We start from the raw sequence: 24011 nt of genomic DNA, 5'->3' as shown, positions 1-24011 counted from the left end.
GTTTCCCTTCACTTTTCGTACCACAACGGGCACCTCGCTTTTGGAACTACCGAAAACACCCTTACAGGGTTACAGATCTAAACGCCACGCACAAAACACACCACACCGGTACGGTGGGTTTCGCTTTAATGAGGTTGACAATTCGGTTGTCTCTACAACCCTCCCCTATCGGAACGGGGTTGGAACAGGAGGGAGAGTTGTGCTTTTGTATTGTAACTTTTTGTTGTTGATGTTTGCCTCACTATTTCCGGACACCACGGATGCGTCACAAAGCGTGAAGCGTACGTTTGTGCTGTACTCGTTTATGGTACAGCGTCCTCTTCCACAGGTACACCACACAGCACAGTTGGGGGGTTCGCACACAACTATTCTTAGCAAAAAAAAACACAACAAAATGGAGCAACCGTAACTGGAGAACACCCCGAACCGAGATTATTGATATAAACAAATAAACCGCCAGTGGTGAAGCCACCCCTCCCTAGGAGAAAAAAAACCCGAAAGTGCCACCTAACTGGGCAGCCTTCTTCAGTACTTCGATGCCTAAATGCCACCGCTATGAGTACAGGCCCCCGGTAACAGCGACGCGCACAGACAAACTCTCGTCCGGACACTCGATCAAGCCAACGACATTATTGCTACTGAGATAAACGGAGCGTGTTTCGCGGGATAAACCCGTCCGGTTTTGGTTCGCTCCATCCAGTCCTTGTCGCGCTGTGTGTGTCCCCCCCACTTCGGCCACATACACACACACACACTCAAACTGCGACTGGTCGTGAGAGCGCAAACCAGTACCACAAGAGCGTGCACGATCAGCAGTTGGATCACGCGCTGAGAGCTTTCGTACCCTACATGTGTACGCGAAGCTCTCGCACCGAAAAGAGGAGAGAAACGAAGAATCTTTTGTGTGCGGCACAGCTTCCGGGGCCGACTGTTGATCTCGGTCCGTTCGATGATCATCACACCTCGGTCATCATTTGCCGCCAGCTGCGCGCAAAGTGTACGCGCGTGATCGCGCCGGGTTGCCAAACCGAATGAGCTCAGCGCAGCTCGGTTAACGTTTCGCCAGTGTGTTGTGGTGCTGGTTTGCAATCAGCACAAATTGCCCTTTTTCGGGTTGTTGCAATTATGCTCGTAATGTTGGATGCTTTTATTTCGCCTTCGCCTCCGGTGGTTGTTTTGAACGAGGACAACAAAAGCACTGCACATTGCGAAACTGGTTTTACGCAGTGAAGACGATTTGGTTGCCCGTGTGCACCGCACTGTGTTTTGTCATGCGTTTGTGGTTGGTGTTTTCTTTAAGTGGAGTTTGCCGTTTGGCGGATCAGGAAATGAATCCCCGGTTCATGAGAGCGGGGGGAAAACTTTTACACTGAAAATAGAAACAATGAAGAAAGAAAACAATACACCAAAACAGATGATAAACAGAAAAAAAGACAATTGGAATTGAAAAGAGAATAAAGAAAGAGTAACTTAAACACAGATACCCTAAGTAGACTACAGCATTAAACAAACTGTTTTCTAAATTACTAAATAACGTTCATTGCCATCACCACACGTGTACGTCAGAGTGACATTTTACTAAATTTTTGAAAATAAGTTTCTAAAACAAGCTTCAAATGTTTAGAAGAGAGTGTTTAAAGTAAAATTATTAGTAGTTAAGAACATATGCCAGGCAACTTACATAAAATATTACGCTGGTAATTTCAATAACAACAACAAATTAATATTTCTAATAACAAACAACGGCACTCGGTCAGATTGACAGTTTACTAAAATTTGAAAAGCAAGTTTACAAAACAAAATCAAGGTGTTAAGAAGAGCAAGGGATGATTGAAATAAAATAATTAACAAATAAAAAATGTTTTTTTTTATTTATTATCACATTCTGACCGCTCTTTGCCGTATTATCAACCATATATTAGCTAATATTAGAAAATAAATGATTCAAGCAATTTATATAATAAACAAAGCTTTTCAGGATAACGATACTATTAACAAACAACGATAATAGACCACTGCCTGCACAACATGCATAAAACAACAGAAAAAAACCCGACAAAAGTACACAGCGCTCACTGTAGACACAAACTCTCTCTATCATCCCCAACGTGTAGGGCACCCTGGAAAGGTGATTTAAGCTTATCGCGCCGTGCAGCACGACACTTCAACCTTCCGATTGCACTTTTAGCTTCTGCGTTGGTAAGTTGAAGGTTTGTTTAGCTGCAAGCTAGTAAGAGCGTTGGTGCTACACTGCAAAACAAATCAAAGATCTCTCGTTATATTCCTTTCGGAGGTCATGTTCCGAACGGGGCTCCTGTTACAAATGGTAGCTGTTGCTTAGGCTACATCCAAAATGTGGCCACTGGCGTTTCTCACGCCTGTACCATACTTAGGCGCTCTCGATAAGTGGTATAAGTGGCTCACACAACGGCTGGCAAGTGTTCGTGACACTGAAAATTGGAACAACGCCGTTGAAGGTTGATGGCCAATGGCTGTCCGAAGGCGAAATCCATCTAGAAGTGGTTTGCAAATTCCTGATTCCGGTAGTGATTACGCATTTACGGCTGTCCACCCTTTCGCTGTGCTTCTTATCAAATGCACACCCCGTACGCGATATGATTTGATTAAGTCAATTTGATACAATTTCATAAATCCTTTACCGACGACTTATGGATACAGGAGACTATGACGTAGACATGCGACTAGCGAAGTTGATAGATGGAGGTAGACACAGCACGCTGGACGTAAAGAGCATCAGTATGTATCCAGCGTACTCTCCATCGTCCATGTTGGAGATCTCGCTTCGTCATCAGGTACTGGAGAATTCTATGTCGTACAATTCCGGGAGACGCAAATGTCTGAATCGAGGGATGCTACATCCCAAACCAAATCCTCCTCCCAAAACAGTAACAGCACACACTGTATACCGAAACCGTACCTCACGCGCTACAGCTACTGGCGTGACAAAGTTGTGTGTGACACAGTCGACGTCACCGTTCGTCACGGTCGGTGCGATTCCATCTCGGCGATGATCAAAATCGCCAACGGTAGGCGTACATACCAACCAATCTACCCGTGCCGGATGGATTCAATTAGTATTCGTATGGTGTGGCGGCACCGACCGGCTTTGTAGCCGGCGGAACGGTCCGCGCATAAACTCTGTAATGGGGATTGAAGTGTTGGCCAGCGCCCGCTAGACACAGATTGATGCTGAGTTAATTATGGGCAAAGGTGTGCGATTTGGGATTGCACGCTCTGCTACTACAAATTAAGGGAAGGCCTGTTTGAACCTGAAGAATCATTTGTGGGTGGGACAAAGCTGCGCTACTGAGTAATGTGGTCGTTTTGTGCAGTATGCTTGATTTAACGATTTTTTTTTGTAATTACCGTTAAGGGTTCAATCGAACAGTTGCGTCGAAGATTATAAATATGATAAGATTAACACAATCTAAAGGTCTAAGGGCATCGTGGTAGTAGTAAACTCCTACTATCTTATCAGTTTACTACAACCAGAGCTGAACAGAGCTCTGGAGGTAGAAGCAAGTGCAACATACACAGTTGCATGCGATCCATTCATTGAACAGCATTCGGGTTTAAATTGATGAGCAATGGAAAAAATCTACACCATCTCCAAAATGGTCCAGTTCGAGCATACGTGGATCATTGAACCGAGCGTTTTTGAGACACACTGTCCCTGCTGTGAAATAACAACCGGTACAACGAAATGGCTTCTCAATTGCTGTACGGAAGTGTCAGACATCGATGGAGCAGGAGAGAGTCAATGCGGGAAGTGCTACGGTCCGTTTATAATTCTACTGTCCGAACGAAACAAAGCAGCTGTTATTAGTGTTTCTGAGGAAGGTACCGGTCGAAAGGTTTTCCTCGATAGTGCCACATACGAAATGGAACCTGGCAAGAAGGTTCCCCTAATGATACACAACACGTACGATTACACACCATCAAGTTCCTACCGCCTGTCACTAGCTAAGCGTCGCAAAATTGTTACCGAGATTAATTTTTATGAAAACATTACTATGAGCTATGATGTTTCCTACGTGCTATAGGCTCGAAATATTCAAGAACTAAAGTGCTTGTGATAACTTCCTTTAGAAGCATTCGATTCGATACTAGCGACGGTTTTTTTATTGGTGTAAATTACAACTCACTTACAAATCGAAATATATTGTATAAAATCCCTTATTCAATATAGTCGATAACAGTCTTCGTTATTCTGTTACGTCTTGTTTTGTTGTGTAGCAATTCTCTGTATGGAATACAATTGAAGCTAGAGCGATGCTCTTGAATTTGAACATGAATCACACAAATAATTGAAATGTTTGAAGCAGAATGGGGGTCGTTCAACTTCACCAGCTATCAGCAGAGGCATGCAATGGAGGTGGCATTAATAAATGAGATAAATATTACTTAACTATTACATTTAGTGCAACCTGCTCGCTTCTATTAGCTGTACACATAATTGAAACCATTGTTCGTTTTTTTTTGTTTTGTTCTTTTATAAAACATTCTTTTTGTTTTTTTGTTTTGGATTCACCGTTGAGCTAACTATAAATTTAAAGCATAAACAGAACGAGATGTTCCGAAGGTAAATCGAAAGGACATCTATTGGATAGAGATCTGACTACCAAACGACATTAGCAAGGCCGCTTCTTATACGCTTAATGTGACACCTATGAAATCGATGAGTTGTCGATAGCACCTATCACGGTGGAAATAGGCGGTAGTGTGAAGGCAATTGGGTTGTTCTGTTTCCGTGTTAGCAGCATTCTTTCTCGTTCAGCATTTACTATTCCTGGTCGTATTGTCTATATACACAGTACTGATGATATGTGAGCAATGGGTAATCGACAAGAGCAGTAGTGTTTGTTGAGATTAATTTGAGCTTGATACATTCGACGTACCCTCCTGATCTAGGATGATCGCTTATATCCCTAGGGTTTCGATTTACGCTACCGATAGTTGTGCTTTTAAATATTCCACCGTCACGTACGCTTCGTAACACGTTGTTAGTCTAACTTTTCGCTGTTGGGCATGCATAGGAACAGTTTAGAGCAGAACCGGTTGAACGATTGGGATTTCTTCGTCAGCCATCCCCAGGGCTTGCCAATCGTAACGTAGTACACGGGAATCCCCAACAGGATGACAACGGTCCCGATGCCCACCTCCATTGGTGACTCGAACACGGAGAATATGACCAAAAATCCAGCCGTCAGCAGAAACACAACCGGTACGATCAGCGAGACCTAAAACAGAACATCATAAAGATTAAACAGATCGTTGTTGCTGCTTCCTATGCGACTGCACATACCTTTATGGGTCGGTGAGCATCAGGAGCTTTCTGCCGTAACCGTAGCAGACCTGCTACCGAAATGAAGATAAACAGGATCTCCACATAGCTGACGTAGTTAATGATCGCAAACACATCCCTGATGAACAGCAGTAACAGCGTGAGGGCACACTAAAATTAAAGACAGCATCTATGAAGTTTGTGTGTCCTAGGAGGCAGAGCACTTGCCGGGGTTTCCATACCAAGAAAAGCAATGAAGGAATCGGAGTTAAGCAGTTGATGTTGATCAGTGAAAGTGCCGCCGGAAGATGTCCGTTGCGTGCACCCACAAAGAAGAGCCGCGATGAGGCAAAGATAGCACCGTTTAGCGACCCAAACGTGGAGCAAGCCACAAACAATGGCATCGTCCACGCCATGAAGCTTAGCATTTTCTCCGCAAACGTAACCTGCAATATGGACAAGAGAAGAGATGGGTTTAAAGAAATATTGAGAATCGTGTTGGTACGCTGAGCTGCATTCTTACCGCAACGGCTTGCGATGAAAGCATCTCGTCTGGTGGGAGGACGGCAAAGTACGCAATGTTTGTGATGACATAGATGATCGTGACGACCGGCATGCTGATACAGATGGCACGGGGTAAATTTCTGTTTGGAAAGCAAAACATACATCACTATTAGTGCAGTGTGATGGCAAAATGGCAACGAAGATGCTCTTTTACCGGTAGGGATCCTTTAGCTCTTCCGTGACAAAGTTCAGGTAATTCCATCCCGAGTACGAAAACAGCCCATTGTAGAATGCGACCGCAATGAATCCTGGCTGAATCTTCGAATTGGCAAACGGGGCCTCGAGCAGCTCCGTATTCCCGCTCATCAGATGCCATGCACCGGCACCAGCAATTACCAGCAGTGCCAACACCTTCATCCCGGTGAACGTCTCCGTCACTCTGGCGACCCATTTCACATTGCGACAGTTGATGGCGGTAAGCAGACCTGCGGGGTGTAAATGTTGAAAAGCACACGATAAAAACACGCTGTTCGCCACGTTTGCAAGGAACGAAACACTGAAAGATAACGAAATTTAACTGCACTTACAGGTTATGACAGCGGCTAGCAGGCGCACGGATTCGTACGGTGGTTCGCAGGTGGGCCACAGCGGCTGCAGCAGATACTGGGCGAATGTGATCGCGGTGATGGCATTTCCAGCTGGGACGAGTATCAACAATGCCACCCAGAGGTACAGAAACGCGGGCAGCGGTCCGAACGCTTCGCCAATGTACGCATAATCACCGCCAGACTTTGGTATCATCGTGCCTGGAAGATAGTAGACAGAGGTTGATGAGTGTGGTGAGGTGGGAGTGGAACATGTTTTATATTTCCCCTGAAATTGGTTCCGCAAATGATGTGCAAGGATGCGCGAAGAGCACCAGAAAATGGAATAAACCGGTTTTGGGAACCACTGCATTGGAATTGGGCCCATAATTTATCGAGGTAATATTTTAAGGAATTCAACAGCGAACAAATCAACGGTTTATACATTTTCTTATACAACTGTCTGGCCATAGATTCTCGGAAGATGTTTCCTCAGCATGTTATTCAAAATGGAAATATTAAAAAAGCTTATATCTTGCACACTCTCATGTTGCATCGTAAAGTAAAATATTATCATATTTTACCTTTATTTTTTGAGTTTCTAGAAACTCTTCTTGTACGTACATCAATATTTAAGTGTTACTATTATTCAACAAAAAAATAATTAAAGAATTATTCACACAGTCATATTGACTGCAACGCTTCATTTTCGTCACACTCAATTTTGGGGTAAAACTATTCTTCCGTGGTTTATGCATGACTTCTAAATACATTTTCTAAAGCATGAACTCAAAAACGTATTTAAACATTATCCAGCACTTCGAAATTTTTTATAACGTGATCATCAATGAAAAGCGCCTTAAACGCTTGGTAGTTCTAGTGTTTAAAAATCTGTAAAACAAACTTTCTAGATCAATTCTGTTCACGTTTATTAGCGACTCTTATCAGAACTTCCGCTGCTTCCTTCTTCGCGCTCTCCAACTTCCAGCAGGTGCTGGCCGGCATGCACATCAAACGTCTAATTTTACTTTGATAACCACAAAGCCCGAACCAGGGTCATATGGCAGGGTTCACCAATGTCGGAACCTCGCTCGGAGCACTGCACTTGTGACGTTAGTTAAAAATTCTAGACGAAAGAAAAACATTCAATTCAATACATTACCCAGCTCCGCGTAACATAGTGCACCGACCATACTGAGCACACCGGACAATATCCACACGATGATGGCCACACCGATCGAGCCGGAATACAGCAGTACACCCTTCGGCGACACGAAGATACCGGCACCGACAATCACACCCACTATGATCGCCACACCATCCATCAGCCCGAGCTCCTTCTTCATCTCAATACCACCGTCACTGTGGCCATCCTTGGCCGCCACCACACCCTCGTCGCTTTCACGCCGGAAGCCCTGCTGGACCGGCCGGTTGTCCACATCACCGACTTTCGCCATCGTCGTCCTGGTGTACGCGTTGGGATCGTTTTACACCCGAGATCGCACACGTTCACGCAAACGTTCGATAGAGTTCGACTACACGTACTGATAACGATGCTTGAGATATGCTGCAGAGATAACACTTTCACCACCGCACACTGTTACCACTACCGGGCACTAACAGCACACTAGCCAGAAGGAAGGCACCATAGCAGTTCCAAGGCACCGCGTGAAGGTTGTGCGACTTATGGGATGCGAATGTTTCTACCTACAAGCACCGGGTTTATGCTGTGCGCACGAAGCCACATGATGGGTTGCCCGACTGGGATCGGCACCCGCTGTGCGTACGGGCAGTGTATTTGGCGTTCTTCCCAAATAGTAATGAACGCCAAACGGGGGAAAGAAGGAATGCCGTACGTGCTGATGCAATAATATTGACGCCGTGTGTACTCAGAACTGTAACGGAAAGCACAAAGAGGTTGAAATGATAAGAATGAATCCGGAGTTTTTTTTCTTGGCTACTTCAACCATAAAATTCTAATAACCTGCCGTAAAGTAAGCTTATACTCCTCTCAGCAAGGTTAAGGTAAGTCCACAGCGAGGATTGCAGTTTGCTACTGGTTGGGTCTTTCGCTTCTGTCCGATCGTCTACCTCATCACCGCCCGAATTAAATCTTCTCTTTCCGGTAGTACACACGCAAGATGAGCATGACAATGCGGCGATAAGCACGGAATGGTTTCGATCGCTCGTGATCGTGGATGCCAAAAATGGCTGTCGGGTCGAATCCCAAAATGCGTACAGCGCGCTTTAACGGTGTTGGTTGACGCTGTTTTGCTTGTTTTGTTTGACAAGGTTTTTTTTTCCTTTTATTTTCCCCGCGGCACGCGTGTTGTTACTTCTTAATAGTGAGTAAAGTAAACGCGCGCACAACGCAACACATACCGATCAAGAAGTATACTCCATCGGGAAGAGTGTTTTCAGTGGTCGAGTGTTGATGAACAGCAGTTTTGAACCCATCCTGGTTGCAATTTGTTGCAGAACCCGTTATTCATATTTATGCTTTCCAAGTTTGGAAACCGCACCGTTACGTGTTTCAGCAAATCTTAACGGTAAAAGTGACTTTGAACAGGTGGATTAAGGCAGAAAGGGAACTTTTATGCACTTTCGATGATCATACTTGGACAAATTAAACTCAGAACATCGCTGTCCGGCAACAAACGTCTGTGCAACTCTTAAGCTGATTAAAAATTCACACATCGTATGGTGGAACTTTAAAGCTCTTTAAGAGGGAGAGAAATTTCAACATATCCTAAACATGAAAGAGATTCGTAGTTGCTAAAGAAACTAACATTATTGAAATTTCAAATAAGTTTGTTCATACTGAAATTGCAATTTAAATTTTACACAGTTTAGAGAGAGAGAGAGAGAGTTTTGAGAAATATTTAAAAAAAATACTAGCAACTTAGCTGATTTTGTAGAGAAGAGCATGATTCAACTCTCTTAAACAGCGTAAGAGTGTAGTAAAATCTTTGTTTTAAGTTACCACCAAACTTTATCGAACAAGGCTTTCCTTAATTTACGCTCCTATAGATTATTTGAAATTAAGTATCCCTCCAGTACTTCCTTTTCAAAACGATTGTGATTCCAGTCATTCCAGATATTTTAAATAAAATGTCGAATATACGATAAAAAGGTAATTTCGAACTCCTACCTCATACTTTTTTCTTAGAACGAAAGTCATAGTTCGGAAAGGGTCAAATGAACTGTACCACATTAACCGTACGGTTACGATGGCATGGACTGACAGCGCCTGAAAACATGCAATACACTATTTTTAGAAACTCTTTCGATGGTTTACAGGTTGTTAGGTGATTTTTTTTACCTGTACCACTCTACATTCGTTGTAATGGTGTTGAGTAATGGTCCTGTAGTCGCACTTAATTGAATAAATTACTTTAATTTACGAAAGGTTACCATATGTGTTTCCTTTTTTGGAAATGAACTATAAATTGCTGAAATGCTTCGTGTAATAATACGCATAATTCTTTCGTATTCTAACTCTTTAGAACCCCATCCAAATCGTATCAATACTTTGAAACACTTTTCATTACTACCGAGACATAGGTGTAGTGTCCCTTCGATATTCTAATGCCACGTTATCCTTTATCTACGCATATAACATCGTTTTACACCCCTCCCTATCACACTCTCATACTCCCTTGGATAGCGTGTGTGTTTAGCCCTCGTGCGTCCGTGCGCACACGGTACGAAGAAATCAACAAACCCACCAAACAAACGCCATCCATTAAGCCGGATAATTCAATCAAAATCACATCCACTTGCCGGGTGTCGCACTATAAATCATCCGGCACTATTCTCGTTCACAGCTCCGCAGGCATCGAACGTCTTCGGGAAGTTCGCCCGTTGGCCGGTTGTGGAAAGAGCAGAAAAAAAAACATAACCAAACATCCATTTCGTGGACCGAGAGACCCTTAAGGCTGGATCATAAGTACAGCTACTTACGTCTGGGAGTGCAGGGATTTGCCCGGGATGTGAAAACAGGCTTGTACACTTTCATCGCTAAGCAAAGAATCCAATGCGCAGTACCGCAAACTATTTCAAACGTCTTCGCGATCTGTCGCACTTTAGCAATTTCGAGCCGGGATGAATCCGGCATACCAAAACTGGAGGACTCGCATGGTGGCGGTATTTGCTTTTGACCGGCACGGAAATACAAGCATCGGACAAAGGTGTCTTTCAATGCGAATTCAAGCGAACGTCACGCTCATCATATACGATCCACTTCAGTCCATTAGCGAGACAAATAAGAGCTGATTAGCGGCAGCTGGTAGCTCTTTAAAGGTAGCGTACCGAGCCACCGAGGTTGGGAATGGTTTATATGCAACGCAGTTTGTCGCTTTTTGTTTGCAATTGAAAAAAAACAAAAACTGCGACAACTGTGAGAACTGTGTCAAACTTAAAAGGCTTCCCAGTAGCAATTCAGGCCAATGCTGATGTCGCACAAACGGTGTACAAAAAACGATTCCGTATCCGCACGTAGCGGACGTAAGCGTCTTTCGTTCTTCCAGGAAAAGCATACGACCGACGGTGCTCCTATTGCACTGCAGTGTAATACCGTCCGTATCACAGTTCGGAAAATCGATTAGAAAAGGGTTTTAATGGGCATGGTTCCACTGCATCGCATTGCAATTCGTTTGTGTTTCCGCTCTTCCCTCCCCAACTGACGGCGCACGGCTAAAGAACCTCATCCGAATCTGAATAAACAAATTCTTTGTCCGGTTTTCTGTTGATTCAGCAAACGGGGAATTCATAATGATTTCACAATTACCAACCATAACCCGGGCGGTCTAACTTATTAATTCCATTTCAACAGTTGTGCGGTCGGCTTCGTGTTCATGTTTGCCGTTTCAATGGGTAATGTTTTTCCCCAACTTTCGAACCACCGATAAAAAGAAACTTATCGATACAATTGCGAGCCACGTGAACTGCAAAAAAAAACAAAACTGCAGTCCAACAAAAGTCCGGTAACAACAACCGACACTAACAGCCCTTTTATCGATTCCATGCACCCCCGACGGCGGGTATCCACGTGTACATATCAACGACGGGCGGGATAAATTTCACTTTTCTCACGCAACTTTACCTATTCTTGCCGCTTGCGCTATCACCGGCCAGTACGCAAACGTGCCGGATAAAAGGGGGATTTGCCGATGTTTCGCGGTGCTGTTTCGGCTGCGTTTTTATGCGGACCGATGCTGACGTTGAACGTATATGGGATATGCGCGTAAAATGCTCACGAACAAATATTTCACTACCGAAAATCTCGGCCCCCGCGCGGATCACTCGCGGGATGTGTCGATTAACACGTTTTAACGGCACAACATAAACGAACCGGAACGAAACAGTGGAGCGAGAAAGAATAATACAAATAAAAACAAAACCAAAGGAATTAGTCTACAACGGAAGCATCAGAATGGCGTACAGCACCGGAGACCGCTTCGCATTCTAAGCAGTGCGCTAGCAACACGTCCAACCACAACCCCCGGCACGAATTCGAAACGGCACCGAATGAAACGCACACGTTTGCTCCACGACACTCCATGCGCACGTCGACGCAGCCAAAAAACCCCGAGCACATGTGGTTCGGTGCGGTGGTACTCACACACTGGCGTGGCGAACTAGCGGCACCCGATACCGCTAGACTTGGCTTCGCATAATGCAAACTATGCTGATTTTATGCTGCCGTCGGTAAGAGTATTGGTACAAGGGGTGTACAGATGAAAACATACCGGCAGCAAACAGCGAAACGGCACGACAGTGCTCGAACGGTTGGTAACGCGTGTGAACGGGATGGTTGGTGTGTGCGCAACAGCAACAGTTTCGCCAAGCATGTGCACCGAAAATGCAACATAATTTATGGCGTAAACAGTTCGACCAATGTAAGTTTGTTTCGTGTAATTTCAATTTGGAATTTTGCCAAGCAGTTTACACAAAATAAACGAAATTGCTTTATTTATGTAGAATAACAATCCTTTTCTTAGTTTTATAGCTAAAATATGTACCATGTTTTTACACTCATTTCGTTTGGCATTGCGTTTCAAAGAATTTCAATTTTTGGAAGGATTTTTGCAGATTTCATCACATGCACACACATTTCAAACATTGCAAACACTTTTCCGACAAGTTCGAAAACCGTTACGCCGTTCTGACGGAATGTTCGAAACACGATGTTCGACATCCGACAACCGGCAAAATGTGATGGATGTGTTTATATCTACGCGTTGGGAAGTTCAGTTCTTTGGTTGTTATTGTTTTGCCCTCCCGAACCACATGGCAGTCAGCGGAATTACTATCGTGTAATTTTCTGATTTCTACAGCATTTTCCGTGTGTTTTTTCTGTGGTTTTGTTTTAAAACAGCGGGTTTTAAAATGCGCGAAAATACCCCGCCACGATCACCGATGGATGAGCATCTGCTGGAGTATGAGGATGATGACGAAGAAGTTATTTTACTTGGCGATGCTGATGAAGTGCTCGACGCCTGGGAGGCTGAAGCAAATCGTAAGTTAATTATTTGCATGATATATATTTCATCAATCTGGTTGTTAAATGTTACATTATACGTGTGTTTCAGTTGACGAAGACGACGAAGAAGCAAAAGAGGATGATGGAGGTACGGTTTCCTTCAGAACGTGCGATCGGGATGATGCAAAGCTAACATTCACAAAGCACACTGCCACTGTGTTCTGTGGTGCGCTACATCCAACGGAAGATCTGGCGATAACTGGCGGTGAGGATGATAAGGCGTACGTGTGGAACATTCGCTCTGGTGAGGTACAGTTCGAGGTGACGAATCATACCGATTCGGTGGTGGCTGTCGGATTTAGCTACGACGGTGTGTTTGCCGCCACCGCCGACATAGCTGGCTACATTCAGGTGTTTAAAGTGCAGCAAAACTATCGCAAAGTGTGGGAATTCAATGTGGGTGATTTGTGCTGGATGCGATGGCACAGCGCCGCACATGTGCTGCTGGCGGGATGTGATTCGGGCGATGTGTACGTCTGGCGTATACCATCCGGTGATTGTAAAGTACTCCCGGGGCAGGATCACAAAACGGAAGCGGCAGAACTGACACATGATGGTAAAAAGCTTGCAGTTGGGTATGGTAATGGACACTTTAAGCTGTGGGATCTGAAGTCAGGCACACCAGTCATGGAAGTGGATGCTACCGTTGGACACAAGACGAACATAACAACGCTGTCAATCGATCAGGAAAATCAACTGTTTGTAACCGGTGCGGAAGATGGTAGCTCGTACGTTATGGGACCGAACGGTGTGTTGGGAATGCTAACAGGACCGAGCGATGCATTGCTGGAGGCAGTGCTGATCGATTATCCTGGATTCGAAATCAAAGTCGCTGTAACCGGTACGCTACAGGGTAAGGTAACGATCTGGGACGTGGCAAGACAGACGAAACGGGTCGAGTGCGTGGATGAAGAACCTACCGGTATTACGAGGTAAGGGAAAATTCCTCTTCTATTAATTCGTAAACAGCTGCTAATACTCATCTGTTTCCTGTTAACCTTTTGCAGGATGGTCTGGTTGAAAGATCATGCAATCTGCGCTGGTACGCTTGGCGGTTTGATCAAGGCCTGGGACTTCCGGAGCGGTGCGAAACGATTCACACTCGACGGTCATACGAACGACATTCAGGATGTTGTGTACGATAGGGAGCGAAACATTATCCTCTCCACATCGGAAGATTTTACGGCGAAGATATTCGAAGTGCCTGCAAGTCAATAGATGATCGAAAGTAAAACTGTGTACATGTCGATGTTATTTGTTTTGAGAAGGAGTGGGACGGTTTGTGTGCGGTACCGTGTACAGCTGTAGCTAAAAGGTAACACGTTAACAGCCAAGTAGGAATTCAGGTGACATATCTAGCTTCATCTGTACACCGCGTTTTGGGTGTACAGCGAAGGGCAACGCCACGCATAACGCGATGGAGAATGTAAGATGAAAAATCATGCAGCATATTTATCATTACCGCACCTGGAACTGCTTCCCAAATGAGTAACGGCACCTTTCAGCCTGCCGGCATCATTGGTATGGCGATTGTCCATGTTGCCGGTTTGAAAGCGTATGATAAGAAAGCCAAAAGCATTAAGCAGCATTCAACGAAATATTCGAGCGACGAGAATGGCGGCTAGAAATTGGGTCAACAACCATTGCAGAACACGGGCAATCGCTCTCGCTGTCGGTCTCGATGACTAAAAGCCGAAAAACAAACCCTCACAAAATAAGGAGAACAGGTTTTCCGACATACACATACCAAAAAGAGACTGTTGCGATACTACCGGGCACGGTACCCCCCGTCATACTGCAGGTCACCATGAAGCCGTTACATACATATGCATACATTTCATTCTCTGTCCCCCCCTTTTTTTTTGGGTGTTTCATCTTGTTTCATCCGTTCTCAGTTTCGGATGGGCACTGTGGGAAACTGTTCCCACCAGTGCAAAAGGGTAGAAGACGGGGAAAATGTTGACATGATTCATGATTTGTTTTTCATGTCGACGGATGAAACTCGCTGTTTGCGTGGATGAATTCTGGAAGTCGTTAACTTTACGCTGCGATACCTGAATTTTGAGCAGACCGTGGCGTGTAACGGTTAACAATAGGGCGTGGTAAAAATGGGTTGACTCTGTTTACCTTAACTTTTCATTCCCTTTGCTGCGATGTGATGATTAAGTTCAATTTTATAAAGTGTCCCAAAGTAGAAGCTCTATGACATCTTCATTGAGCAGCGTAGCATATGAAAGGGTATTATTTAATATCTGAAGCTTGTACATGGTAACCGGTTTATGCCAAACGCCAGAAGAAGAGAGAACCGTTGCAAAAACAGATATTGCTAATGTTTCCTAATTAACGCTACGTTGTCAATCTTGCGCAATCGCGATGCCGGGGACTGACTGAAGTTCGTAACCTCCTGTACAACGACACATTTCTAACGCCTTTTCAAAACGCCATCCGTCCGTCCGTCTGACCCGGGGAAGCGGATCGATTGGCGAAATGCAAATCGGAAAAGCAAAAACCTGTCGCCGGGCCATTTTCACACAACCAAATCGATTGAGTAATGAAATGTAATACTTCCTACACGGGGGAAGGCACATTGCAATTAATCATTATCGAGCGACGGTACCAGCTGCGGTTGTCCTCCGGGCGGCGACATGAACCGACCCGGAACGTGGGGTGTTCTGCTCTGCCATCGTACCATCCTTCCTGAATCGATCAGACCTCCTCGCTGTGTGGCTAAATGCCAACTCAACCGCGAAGAGTGTGCAGTGTAAAAGGCCACTGCCGGCACTGTGGCAGAGATGCAAGAGGAGTAAAAAGCAACCATACACACAGCACTGCAGTGGAAGGTGCCATAAGATCCAACCGATCGCTCAATTGGCGCATGATTTAAATATCAAACGGTGTAGCGAACCGGGTGGGGTGATATTTTCTTCTTTTCACCATCAACCTTTAGCAATCTGCCAGGGCAGGAATCTCTCACTCTCGCGCGCGGGCTAAAGGTTTTTGGTGTGCCGTAGGCTTGGGGTGTCGTTGTGCCGTTTCAACGGCACTGGGCGGCTCTGTTTTGCTTACCTTTTCGGAGGCCCAGTTCGGCAAGCGTTCTACGTATTTTGCGCGTCACTTTCGGTGACCCAACCCAAATTCTTCCCCGCTCCTCCAACTCGCTGCTCGCTGGAACGAGTGAAAACCTGTCGCGAGATGCAAAAGTTGCTTAAAATACCGACCATGGGGTACCGTTAGTGTGCGCGGGTTTTTTTATTCGCAGTTTTTGGTGGTTTCAATGGATGGATGGGGGTATCTAGAAAAGAGCCACGAACCACGCACGGACCTGGAACGGATTCGTTGCGATGCGGAAAACAGGTTTCCCGGATGAGCTTCCAACCCAAAGGCGGGCTCGTTTCGAAAAGCCCTCTCCCCCCAAAAGTGAAACGTTTATGGCAGGAAACCCGGTGCACAAATTCGTGCGCTTCATTAACTAATTTGGGGTCGGTTTGCTTTAATTATGATATCAAAAGCTCTCGTTCTAAGCAGCTCTTAGGCAGGGAGAATGCAGCAAAAACATTCATCAAACGCAGCAGTAAAGGAAGGCTCCAAGAGGTCACGGTTGAAGCTTGGTAACGATGAAGTTTGGTGAAGAAGGCGAACCAAAAAGAAACAAAAATCGGTGAAGATGGGTGCTAGGCCCACAGCATTATAAAATTCTTCTCAACGATTATCGCGCTCTCCCCACGATCGTAAAACAGTACACCCAAGCCCATTCGTGTACGGAACCGTGCTTGAACGTCACGACGGGTGACATTCATTAGCAGACAAATAATAAAAAATGAGCTCAATGAATTCCACCGTGGAGCCTTCAGCCGAGAGATGAAAGATCATCCTAACGGGTATCCGTGTGAGAGGTATTAAAGTTATCAAATTAATGGTAACAATTAAGAGTTACAGATCAGATCAAGCGGACAGAGGGCGTCATGGGTTAGCGAGAACTTGTTTGCCGTGCTGAACATATTTCATTTCTTTTTTATGATCACGATCTTTAACCGCCCTTTCTGGGTCACTGTATAGAAGCTTTGATTTTGGGCAGGTGATGGTTGAAAACTACATTCTCCAAACCGTTGACATTAATCCTCGGCAACTGCGTGCTGGAATAGTCCCCCAAAAATGGCTAACTTAGCCGAATGCTTAAGTCATCGCTAATCTCTCAATTACTTCATGACCCACTAAACATCTGTTCCGTTTTGGACAGGAACAAAACTTGCCACCGGCTCGTTGCGTTTCTTAATGACGTTCTGGTGATGGGAATTTGTCTACTTAGCCGTACTACTAGCGCGGTAATCCGAGCCATTTTTCTCACCCGTTGAAATAACAGCAACGTTTGGCAGGAAGAGGTGATTTGGTAATTCCGTACCAACTACCTGCCTGGCGGCCATCTTTGTTGTAACCGATTTGTAGAGGCACCTGCCGGTTCTGTCGGTCGCGTGCACGTATTAGTGGTACGGACCGGAACACTTCAAATGCGCACACCAAAACGTAACGAACGAACGAAAACAAAAGCCGACCGAGTTAACGACCCATAATTGTGTTTGGCTTTGCTGGAGTTCCCGCTTCGGAGATTCTGTAGATCATCACCCCGGGCGTGTGGGTTTTGCGTTTATTTGTTTAGCATTGAAGCAGGTTTTTGTTTAAACAAGGCAGAGCAGGACGGTAGAGATTTTACAATTTGCACTTTGTATTGATAGCCTCATTTGGGATTGTTTGCGTTTGTGTTGGAAGTACTGCAAAAAAAAAAAGAATCCCATCATTCCAGCTCTTCAGTCGTTTGTAGCTTTGTGGCATTGATAAAGATGGTCGCTTACGGGAAAGATAGATGGAATTATTCTTTCCCACATTAAGACATATCATGGGAAAAGATCTGATAGAAATGATATCTCATTAAGCTTCTACAGAGATTAGTGCTCCATGGTTCGAATTTATTCAACCAAATATTTTCTTAATTTTAGAACTGGCCACACCGTGTATGTCCTTCACCAAATCCACCTTCGCCTGCATCACGTTCTTGACGGCCGAAGTAATGGAGGGTTCGCGACTTTCGTTGCTGTTCTCGCTCGACCCACTTTCTCCGGAACCTCCCTTTTGCCTGTGAGGTCTACTGGTGACGGTGCCATGCTCTTGTGATCCATGGTGATGGTGATGATGATGATGATGATGCTTACGTCGACAACCTTTCGAGTGTCCCTTGGGTGTCGGAGGCACTACCTCGAAGGTGTCGGATGGTCCAGCCAGTGCACTTCGCAGTCGCCCCAGTATCCACTCGAGATAGTGTAGTACGTTAGCCATTCCAACATACCCGTACGGATCACATCGCTTGCGATAGAGATTGATCTTACCGATCACGCCTGTAAGTGTCCAGATGCTCTGTTGCGACTCTTCGTAGAATCCACCACCTTGGTCACCGCGACACGCATTAGTACCTGGAGGGAAATTCAATTGAACGATTCGGTTAGAAAAAGTGATCCGCAGTTTGGAGACCACGGTTCTTACCGTTGCCATGTCCGGCACAAAACATCTTGTGCGCTTCGCGCTTGTCAAAGATGCGATAGATCGCACACAGTCCGCTGTCAACGATGGGCATCAGTGTAGCCTGCAGGAGCTCAGACGGATTACCGTCGGGGTCCGTTTGCCCATAGCCGACAATAAGCCCGTTCGTACCGATCCGCAGTGCTTCGTTGGTAGTGTTTTGCTGTTCAGCAGGCAGGCATATCGGTTGTATGTAGTCGTCGTACTGTACATCCACCTCTAGCTTCAACAGAGCCATCATGCTATCGTCACTGGTTTCAATGTCCAGTACGCGCACTTCCCGCCCAGTCAGTGAACTTTCCCACAGTTGGTGCTGACCCAGCTGCACGATGTACGGTCGCTTCCGGTAGTGCCAATCGGTGACACAGCTGGCCGCCGTCAAGATGTACCGCCGACTGATGAGCGTCCCACCGCAGAGATAGTCACGCGAACGTTTCGACACCACAAAGATGGCCGCATGCCAGGGCCATTCGCCAGCCATACTACGCACACCGTTCACGATCAGTGGCATCTTGTTGATCTTGCGCTTACCACAGTCGGTAGGCATCTCCGCCGGTTGCTCGTCGTCTAATTGTACCAACTTCTCACTTTTAGACCACTGCCACGTACCATCCAGCACACTTCCGATCCAGCCTCTATAGTAGCGCAACTTGACAAACGCGGCGTACTGCTGCGTATCGCAGACGGTCATTTCTGTGTCACGCAAAGCGGTAAAAGACACGATCCCTTGCAGCTCCCAACGTGCGTTCCGATAGGTGACGAAACCACCACCAGAATCACCGTTGCACACGTTCGTTCCATTGGCGTACCCAGCACAGAACATCCCGTCGTAGATTGTGTTGGAAAACACCTGTGTATTGCTTGCGAGACAGCGCGTGTAGTTGACGGTCGGCACTTCGGTCATGCGTAATTCGGTGGACACTTCGTCAAACTCAGTATAGCCCCAACCTGGAACTTTGCCCATCTGTCTGTAAAACGAAGACGGATCTTCTTCCTCCGTATCCAAACACACCGGGAGCACGCGGTCATTGAATTGCACCGGTCGTTCCAGCTCGATAATGGCTAAATCATGACGGTATGTACCGGTACGGAACTCTGGATGCACGTAAACCCGTTTCACACCCATCTGCTGGCTACATCCTTCCACTGCCAAACCTAACTCATGGTAACCCATCTGCAGCAGGAAGTTATCCGGGCTCAGTGTGTAACCATTATTCGGATTAACCACACAATGAGCCGCGGTCAGCAGGTACCGGTTGCTGACGAGTGATCCTCCACAACTATACACCGGGATGCGGTACTCAATCTGGAAGATAGCTACATGCCACGGAAATTCACCACGCAACGCTTCGGAGGAATGTTTCGGCAGACCGGAAGGATGCAACACGGGCAAACCACACTGAACATTACTGTCGTACACTCGGCTACAGCTGGAAGAACCAAGCACAGGCCCCAAACAAATACCCAGCACCAGTAGCGACGGCAGGATTGACCAGGAACCAACTGATCGTGGTACACGCATCTTTGCAACTGATAGTGGCTGCTCCCGATTGCGCAGCAGGAAACCTTTGATAAACCATCTCCCCCAATGGAAGCTGGAAGCACGGCATATTTGTCATCTGTGTAGATTTCGGTGAATTATTACTTGCGCTGATTGCTGACGAATCACCGACCTACCGGCGGGTCGGCGATGTTTACTATCAGGCTGTCAAGTGCGATGAGGTCAGCAAGCGATCCTCAAGTAGCGGTGCGATTTGCATAACCGTGTAGAGTTTCGTACAGGAGCGGACGCCGAGATAATTGAACGGGGACTGAGATTGCAAATTGTGGTGACGTTCTTGGACAAAAAGTGTGGGACGGTGTTTGATTGGAACGTACCGAATAAATATGGCCCTCAGTGAAATCTTTCCGAAGTGATCCTCAACGCTGTTTGTGAAAGATGGTGTGGTATTCCCCGACAGCAAGTGTTTTACTGACAACGTAAGAAGGAAATGTAAAAAAACAGTGTGATTCTGTGTACAGCATGGTGTTGGTATTTATGTTTGTTGTCATGGTTTTTACTTAATTTATGATAATAAAAGCGAATAGTTACAAGAAATAATTTCTGAATCTTGTTCGAAAAACTGATTTATGATTTATGATCCACATTTGGAGCAGATTATTGGAAATAATCTAACTTTCGTTTGGTTTCTGTTTTTAGATCATACAGTTGTAAACGAATAGTTTATTGATTTTTTTTTATTTATGAAGAACGACCAAGCCTTATTGCTACGGAACTAAAGTATAGATACCCTCTATAGGTTCAGATTCATAAATATTTAGTTCTATACATCTTTATTAATCTTCGTTATTACTAAGTACGGTCCACTCCTTGACCACTACTTTGATCTTGACGAAACTCCAAGCCGAAATTTGTACGATCACAGAACTCCACGTGGGAGACTGAGCGATAACTGAATTTCATGTCTTAGTTTAAGCGATGAACGAACTCATCGTCGGAGTTAGAACGATAATGGTCTGGTCTCTGATTAAGCTATTGCCCAGTGTTGCAGATATTTTGTAGAGTTCCTTTTGCTCTTGTCCTGGTTTGTACCTTACTGTTCCTACCTGTCTAACATTTTGTTACTACTAGCACTACTATTGCCGTAGATCAAATAGCGGGGTACAAGGCTAGGGGATGTCGTTTGACAAATGGCATTGGTTTCGGTGATAATACAGTAGAACATCGATTATCCGGGCATGTCGGTGAACCGATTTTCACGAATAATAGGCCCTTGAGCTTTGTACTTGCAATAATTGAAGATTAAGTTGACAGGTCTACGTCAATCCAGAATCCATATGTTTTTATGATTAGAAGTTCATAAATGGAATTGAAACTCTTTATAGAAAATTCTCAAGTTCCTCTTGGGTCAACTGGATATAAATTCAAAACTATTCTACTAGCTTTCATTTTTTATCTCACGGATTGGTCACCCTTCGGTTATTCAGGTCCCGGATAATCGACGTTTTTGTCTCATTAAGAAGTCCTTAGAACTTAGATTACAAGTTCATAAAACAGAACACACACCAGAATTTATGTTTCACAGGTGTATATAAGCAGTTGAACTAGAAATACATTGTACAAGCTCAACTTTCAATAAACAAGTATTTTTGATTGAAAATATCCACTAATAAAATCCAAACCCTCCTATTACCGAATTTTTGGGCAGCATCTCAGTAGCAGTTATCTCATTTGATGTACTTTTGGTAAAACTATTTTCAATACAACACTTTAAAAATCTCTCTCTCTCTCTCTATTCTTGGCGTAACGACCTGCTAGATCATGGCTACCATTTCTGGCTTACTAGACGTAGTTTACCACGTAGCCGGATAGTAAGTTCTCTGCTACGGGGGATTAGTCCGGATGGGATTTTGCGGTCCAGTCCGTTCGTGTGAAGACCGGCGCCGCTATCATCATGCCACCGGGCCGCCCCTTTAAAACTCATAATCGCAATAATTCGATGCATTTGAAGTGATAGTTTGGAACGATTCTTTCAAAATTGCCTCATCGGTCGAAGATGGATGAGAGTGATCGAACAATCACACTGGCGCAGAATCGATCGACCATTTCAATTTCAGACTGAGTCGGTTTGATGGCTTTCGTGCGTCTGCTATGTGATAAGGTCAGTGTCTTTGCATTTTAAAAAGAACATTCCACGAACAATCACAACGAGTAACAACCCATTCCACTGGTTAAATAATAAGAGGCTCACATTTTTGTATGTTGTTTACCGTGTTACCATTCTACATTCAGGAAGCATTACAAAATCACTCGTCAAATATTTTCGTTCAAATCAGATCAACCAACTACACATCCCTTGCGCTCATGAAGCGTGTCGTGCATCAAAATCAACTCTGTGGTTCAAGTATCCGATCACCTCAAGGCTGATCTTAAAATACCAAACACCGGTACAGGGACATATAAATTAAACTTGTACATCGACATTGTTATACCAAAAAAAAAAAAAAACAATTAATTCAAAACTCAGACGTCATTCAATCGGAAGAGCTACTAAGTATAGACGACTGGAAGAAAAAACGATTCGGTTGTTGGACGATTTTTAGGAAACATTTATACAATCGGTCGCATTTTTATTGAACACTTCCTGTCTGATTGGCGGCGGTGTGCTCTCCGCCGCACATGCACCTGGTGGCAACTTTCTCATGCGTAACCATCGATCACCGGTCGAACGGTATGATCGGTTGGGCATAACCTTCAGAAATCCGGTTGACGGAAGTTGTATATTGATGTTGATGTTGATGCGAAAGAGTAAACTCAACGAGCGCGTGGGGCGGTGTTAAGCATTCTAGAGTGCTGTGTGGCTCTAGATCCACCCGATCTGTTATGTGGTAGGTTTATCGGTACGGAAGCCTTTCGCTTTCACGCTTCAGTACCTACAGGGTCGTTTGGAGCGTTGGTGGAACGTTTAGTGATAATATGCCACGAAGAAGCACTTCCAACTGGTACCTTTTTCAGGTTTTTGGGCATTGAAGGACGATATTGCAAGAAGGTTTAGGCAACAGTGCGGGCAAATAATGCATATACAAACTTCCTCTTGGTGTGGAATTATTGATATCTGCAGTTGCATACGATCTATTATATTCCGCAATTGAGAAACTGCTCGGTGATTTATTTGGTAGCGGCGCCGGTTTCCACACAGCAAGACCTGTCCAAAATCGCATCCGGACAAATCCCCCGTACGCAGGACTGATTATCCCGCTAAGGATAAATAAAGCTATAGAGGGCTAGAAATGCCAGGCCTAGACATCTATCTTGAGATTTTTGTGCCGGTAAAGAATAAGAAAAGTAAGAAGAAGAACCCATTTAGGGCAAGTGTACCGATAGTGGTGCATTCAGTAAGCAGGAAAACTATTAAAATATGGTGGAGGTGCTTCGAAGGAGTAAATTTCGATTATGATGATGATCATGGGTCTCACCTCTTACCTAGACAATGTTTTGAGAGGAACGAATTTATTGTTAGGATATTTAAAACTTTTAAATTCATACAAAAAAAAAAAAATAAAGAATTGTCTAATAATTTGTGTATCCAGCGGAACATAATAAAAGATACGTTTCTTTTTTAAAATAAACCGATGATAATTTAACGAATTTAAGGAAAAACACAATAAAAATACACTGTTTTATAAGTGTTCTATTGTACCTTTAATGGTGGTATGGAGTTACTATTGTGGTAGTATCGTGTACCAATAGTACTATCTGCTATCTTTTGTTCATTACTTTATCACTAAAACTTTCCACATAACACTGAGGTTATGTTCCAGATTCGTTCTCCATCTCACGTAGGACTTGTGTGCACTTCTTTGTCCCTCAAATGGCAAGAAATGGTAGACTGTCTCTTCCCGTAATACTAGGCATAGCCTACGGTTACATAAAAAGTAAAAAATTCACCACTATTACACTTTCAAACCTTCCTTGAATAAAATCCGTAATCCAAGAAACAGCATA

At 44.6% G+C, this 24011-nt stretch overlaps 3 protein-coding genes across 4 annotated transcripts; 1 reads left to right on the top strand and 2 right to left on the bottom strand.

Moving 5' to 3' along the window:
• Positions 1 to 4523: 4523 nt before the first annotated feature.
• Positions 4524 to 11999, bottom strand: LOC128310572 (Y+L amino acid transporter 2). 2 transcript variants are annotated; one of them, XM_053047245.1, is made up of 8 exons: positions 11498 to 11999; positions 7556 to 8288; positions 6397 to 6615; positions 6024 to 6294; positions 5829 to 5949; positions 5548 to 5751; positions 5327 to 5476; positions 4524 to 5261 (listed from the first exon to the last, which is right to left on the bottom strand). In XM_053047245.1, the coding sequence occupies exons 2-8, from the start codon at positions 7848 to 7850 to the stop codon at positions 5025 to 5027; spliced, it is 1497 nt and encodes a 498-aa protein (XP_052903205.1). In that variant the 5' UTR covers positions 7851 to 8288; positions 11498 to 11999; the 3' UTR covers positions 4524 to 5024. The 2 variants fall into 2 exon arrangements, with proteins under 2 accessions (XP_052903205.1, XP_052903204.1); XM_053047244.1 differs by lacking the exon at positions 11498 to 11999 and adding an exon at positions 8378 to 8782.
• A 671-nt stretch (positions 12000 to 12670) lies between these two features.
• Positions 12671 to 14225, top strand: LOC128297511 (angio-associated migratory cell protein). Its single transcript, XM_053033167.1, has 3 exons — positions 12671 to 12913; positions 12987 to 13869; positions 13945 to 14225. The coding sequence occupies exons 1-3, from the start codon at positions 12784 to 12786 to the stop codon at positions 14153 to 14155; spliced, it is 1224 nt and encodes a 407-aa protein (XP_052889127.1). The 5' UTR covers positions 12671 to 12783; the 3' UTR covers positions 14156 to 14225.
• Positions 14226 to 17902: 3677 nt separating this feature from the next.
• On the bottom strand, positions 17903 to 20077 carry LOC128297566 (transmembrane protease serine 9-like). The gene is made up of 2 exons (XM_053033236.1): positions 18470 to 20077; positions 17903 to 18399 (listed from the first exon to the last, which is right to left on the bottom strand). The coding sequence occupies exons 1-2, from the start codon at positions 20025 to 20027 to the stop codon at positions 17903 to 17905; spliced, it is 2055 nt and encodes a 684-aa protein (XP_052889196.1). The 5' UTR covers positions 20028 to 20077.
• Positions 20078 to 24011: the final 3934 nt, after the last annotated feature.

The sequence above is a fragment of the Anopheles moucheti genome, chromosome 2 (genome assembly GCF_943734755.1).
Source record: "Anopheles moucheti chromosome 2, idAnoMoucSN_F20_07, whole genome shotgun sequence".
Classification (NCBI taxonomy): Eukaryota; Metazoa; Arthropoda; class Insecta; order Diptera; family Culicidae; genus Anopheles; species Anopheles moucheti.
The sequence above is the reverse complement of the archived record's forward strand: the minus strand, read 5'-3'. Positions and strand labels throughout refer to the sequence as shown.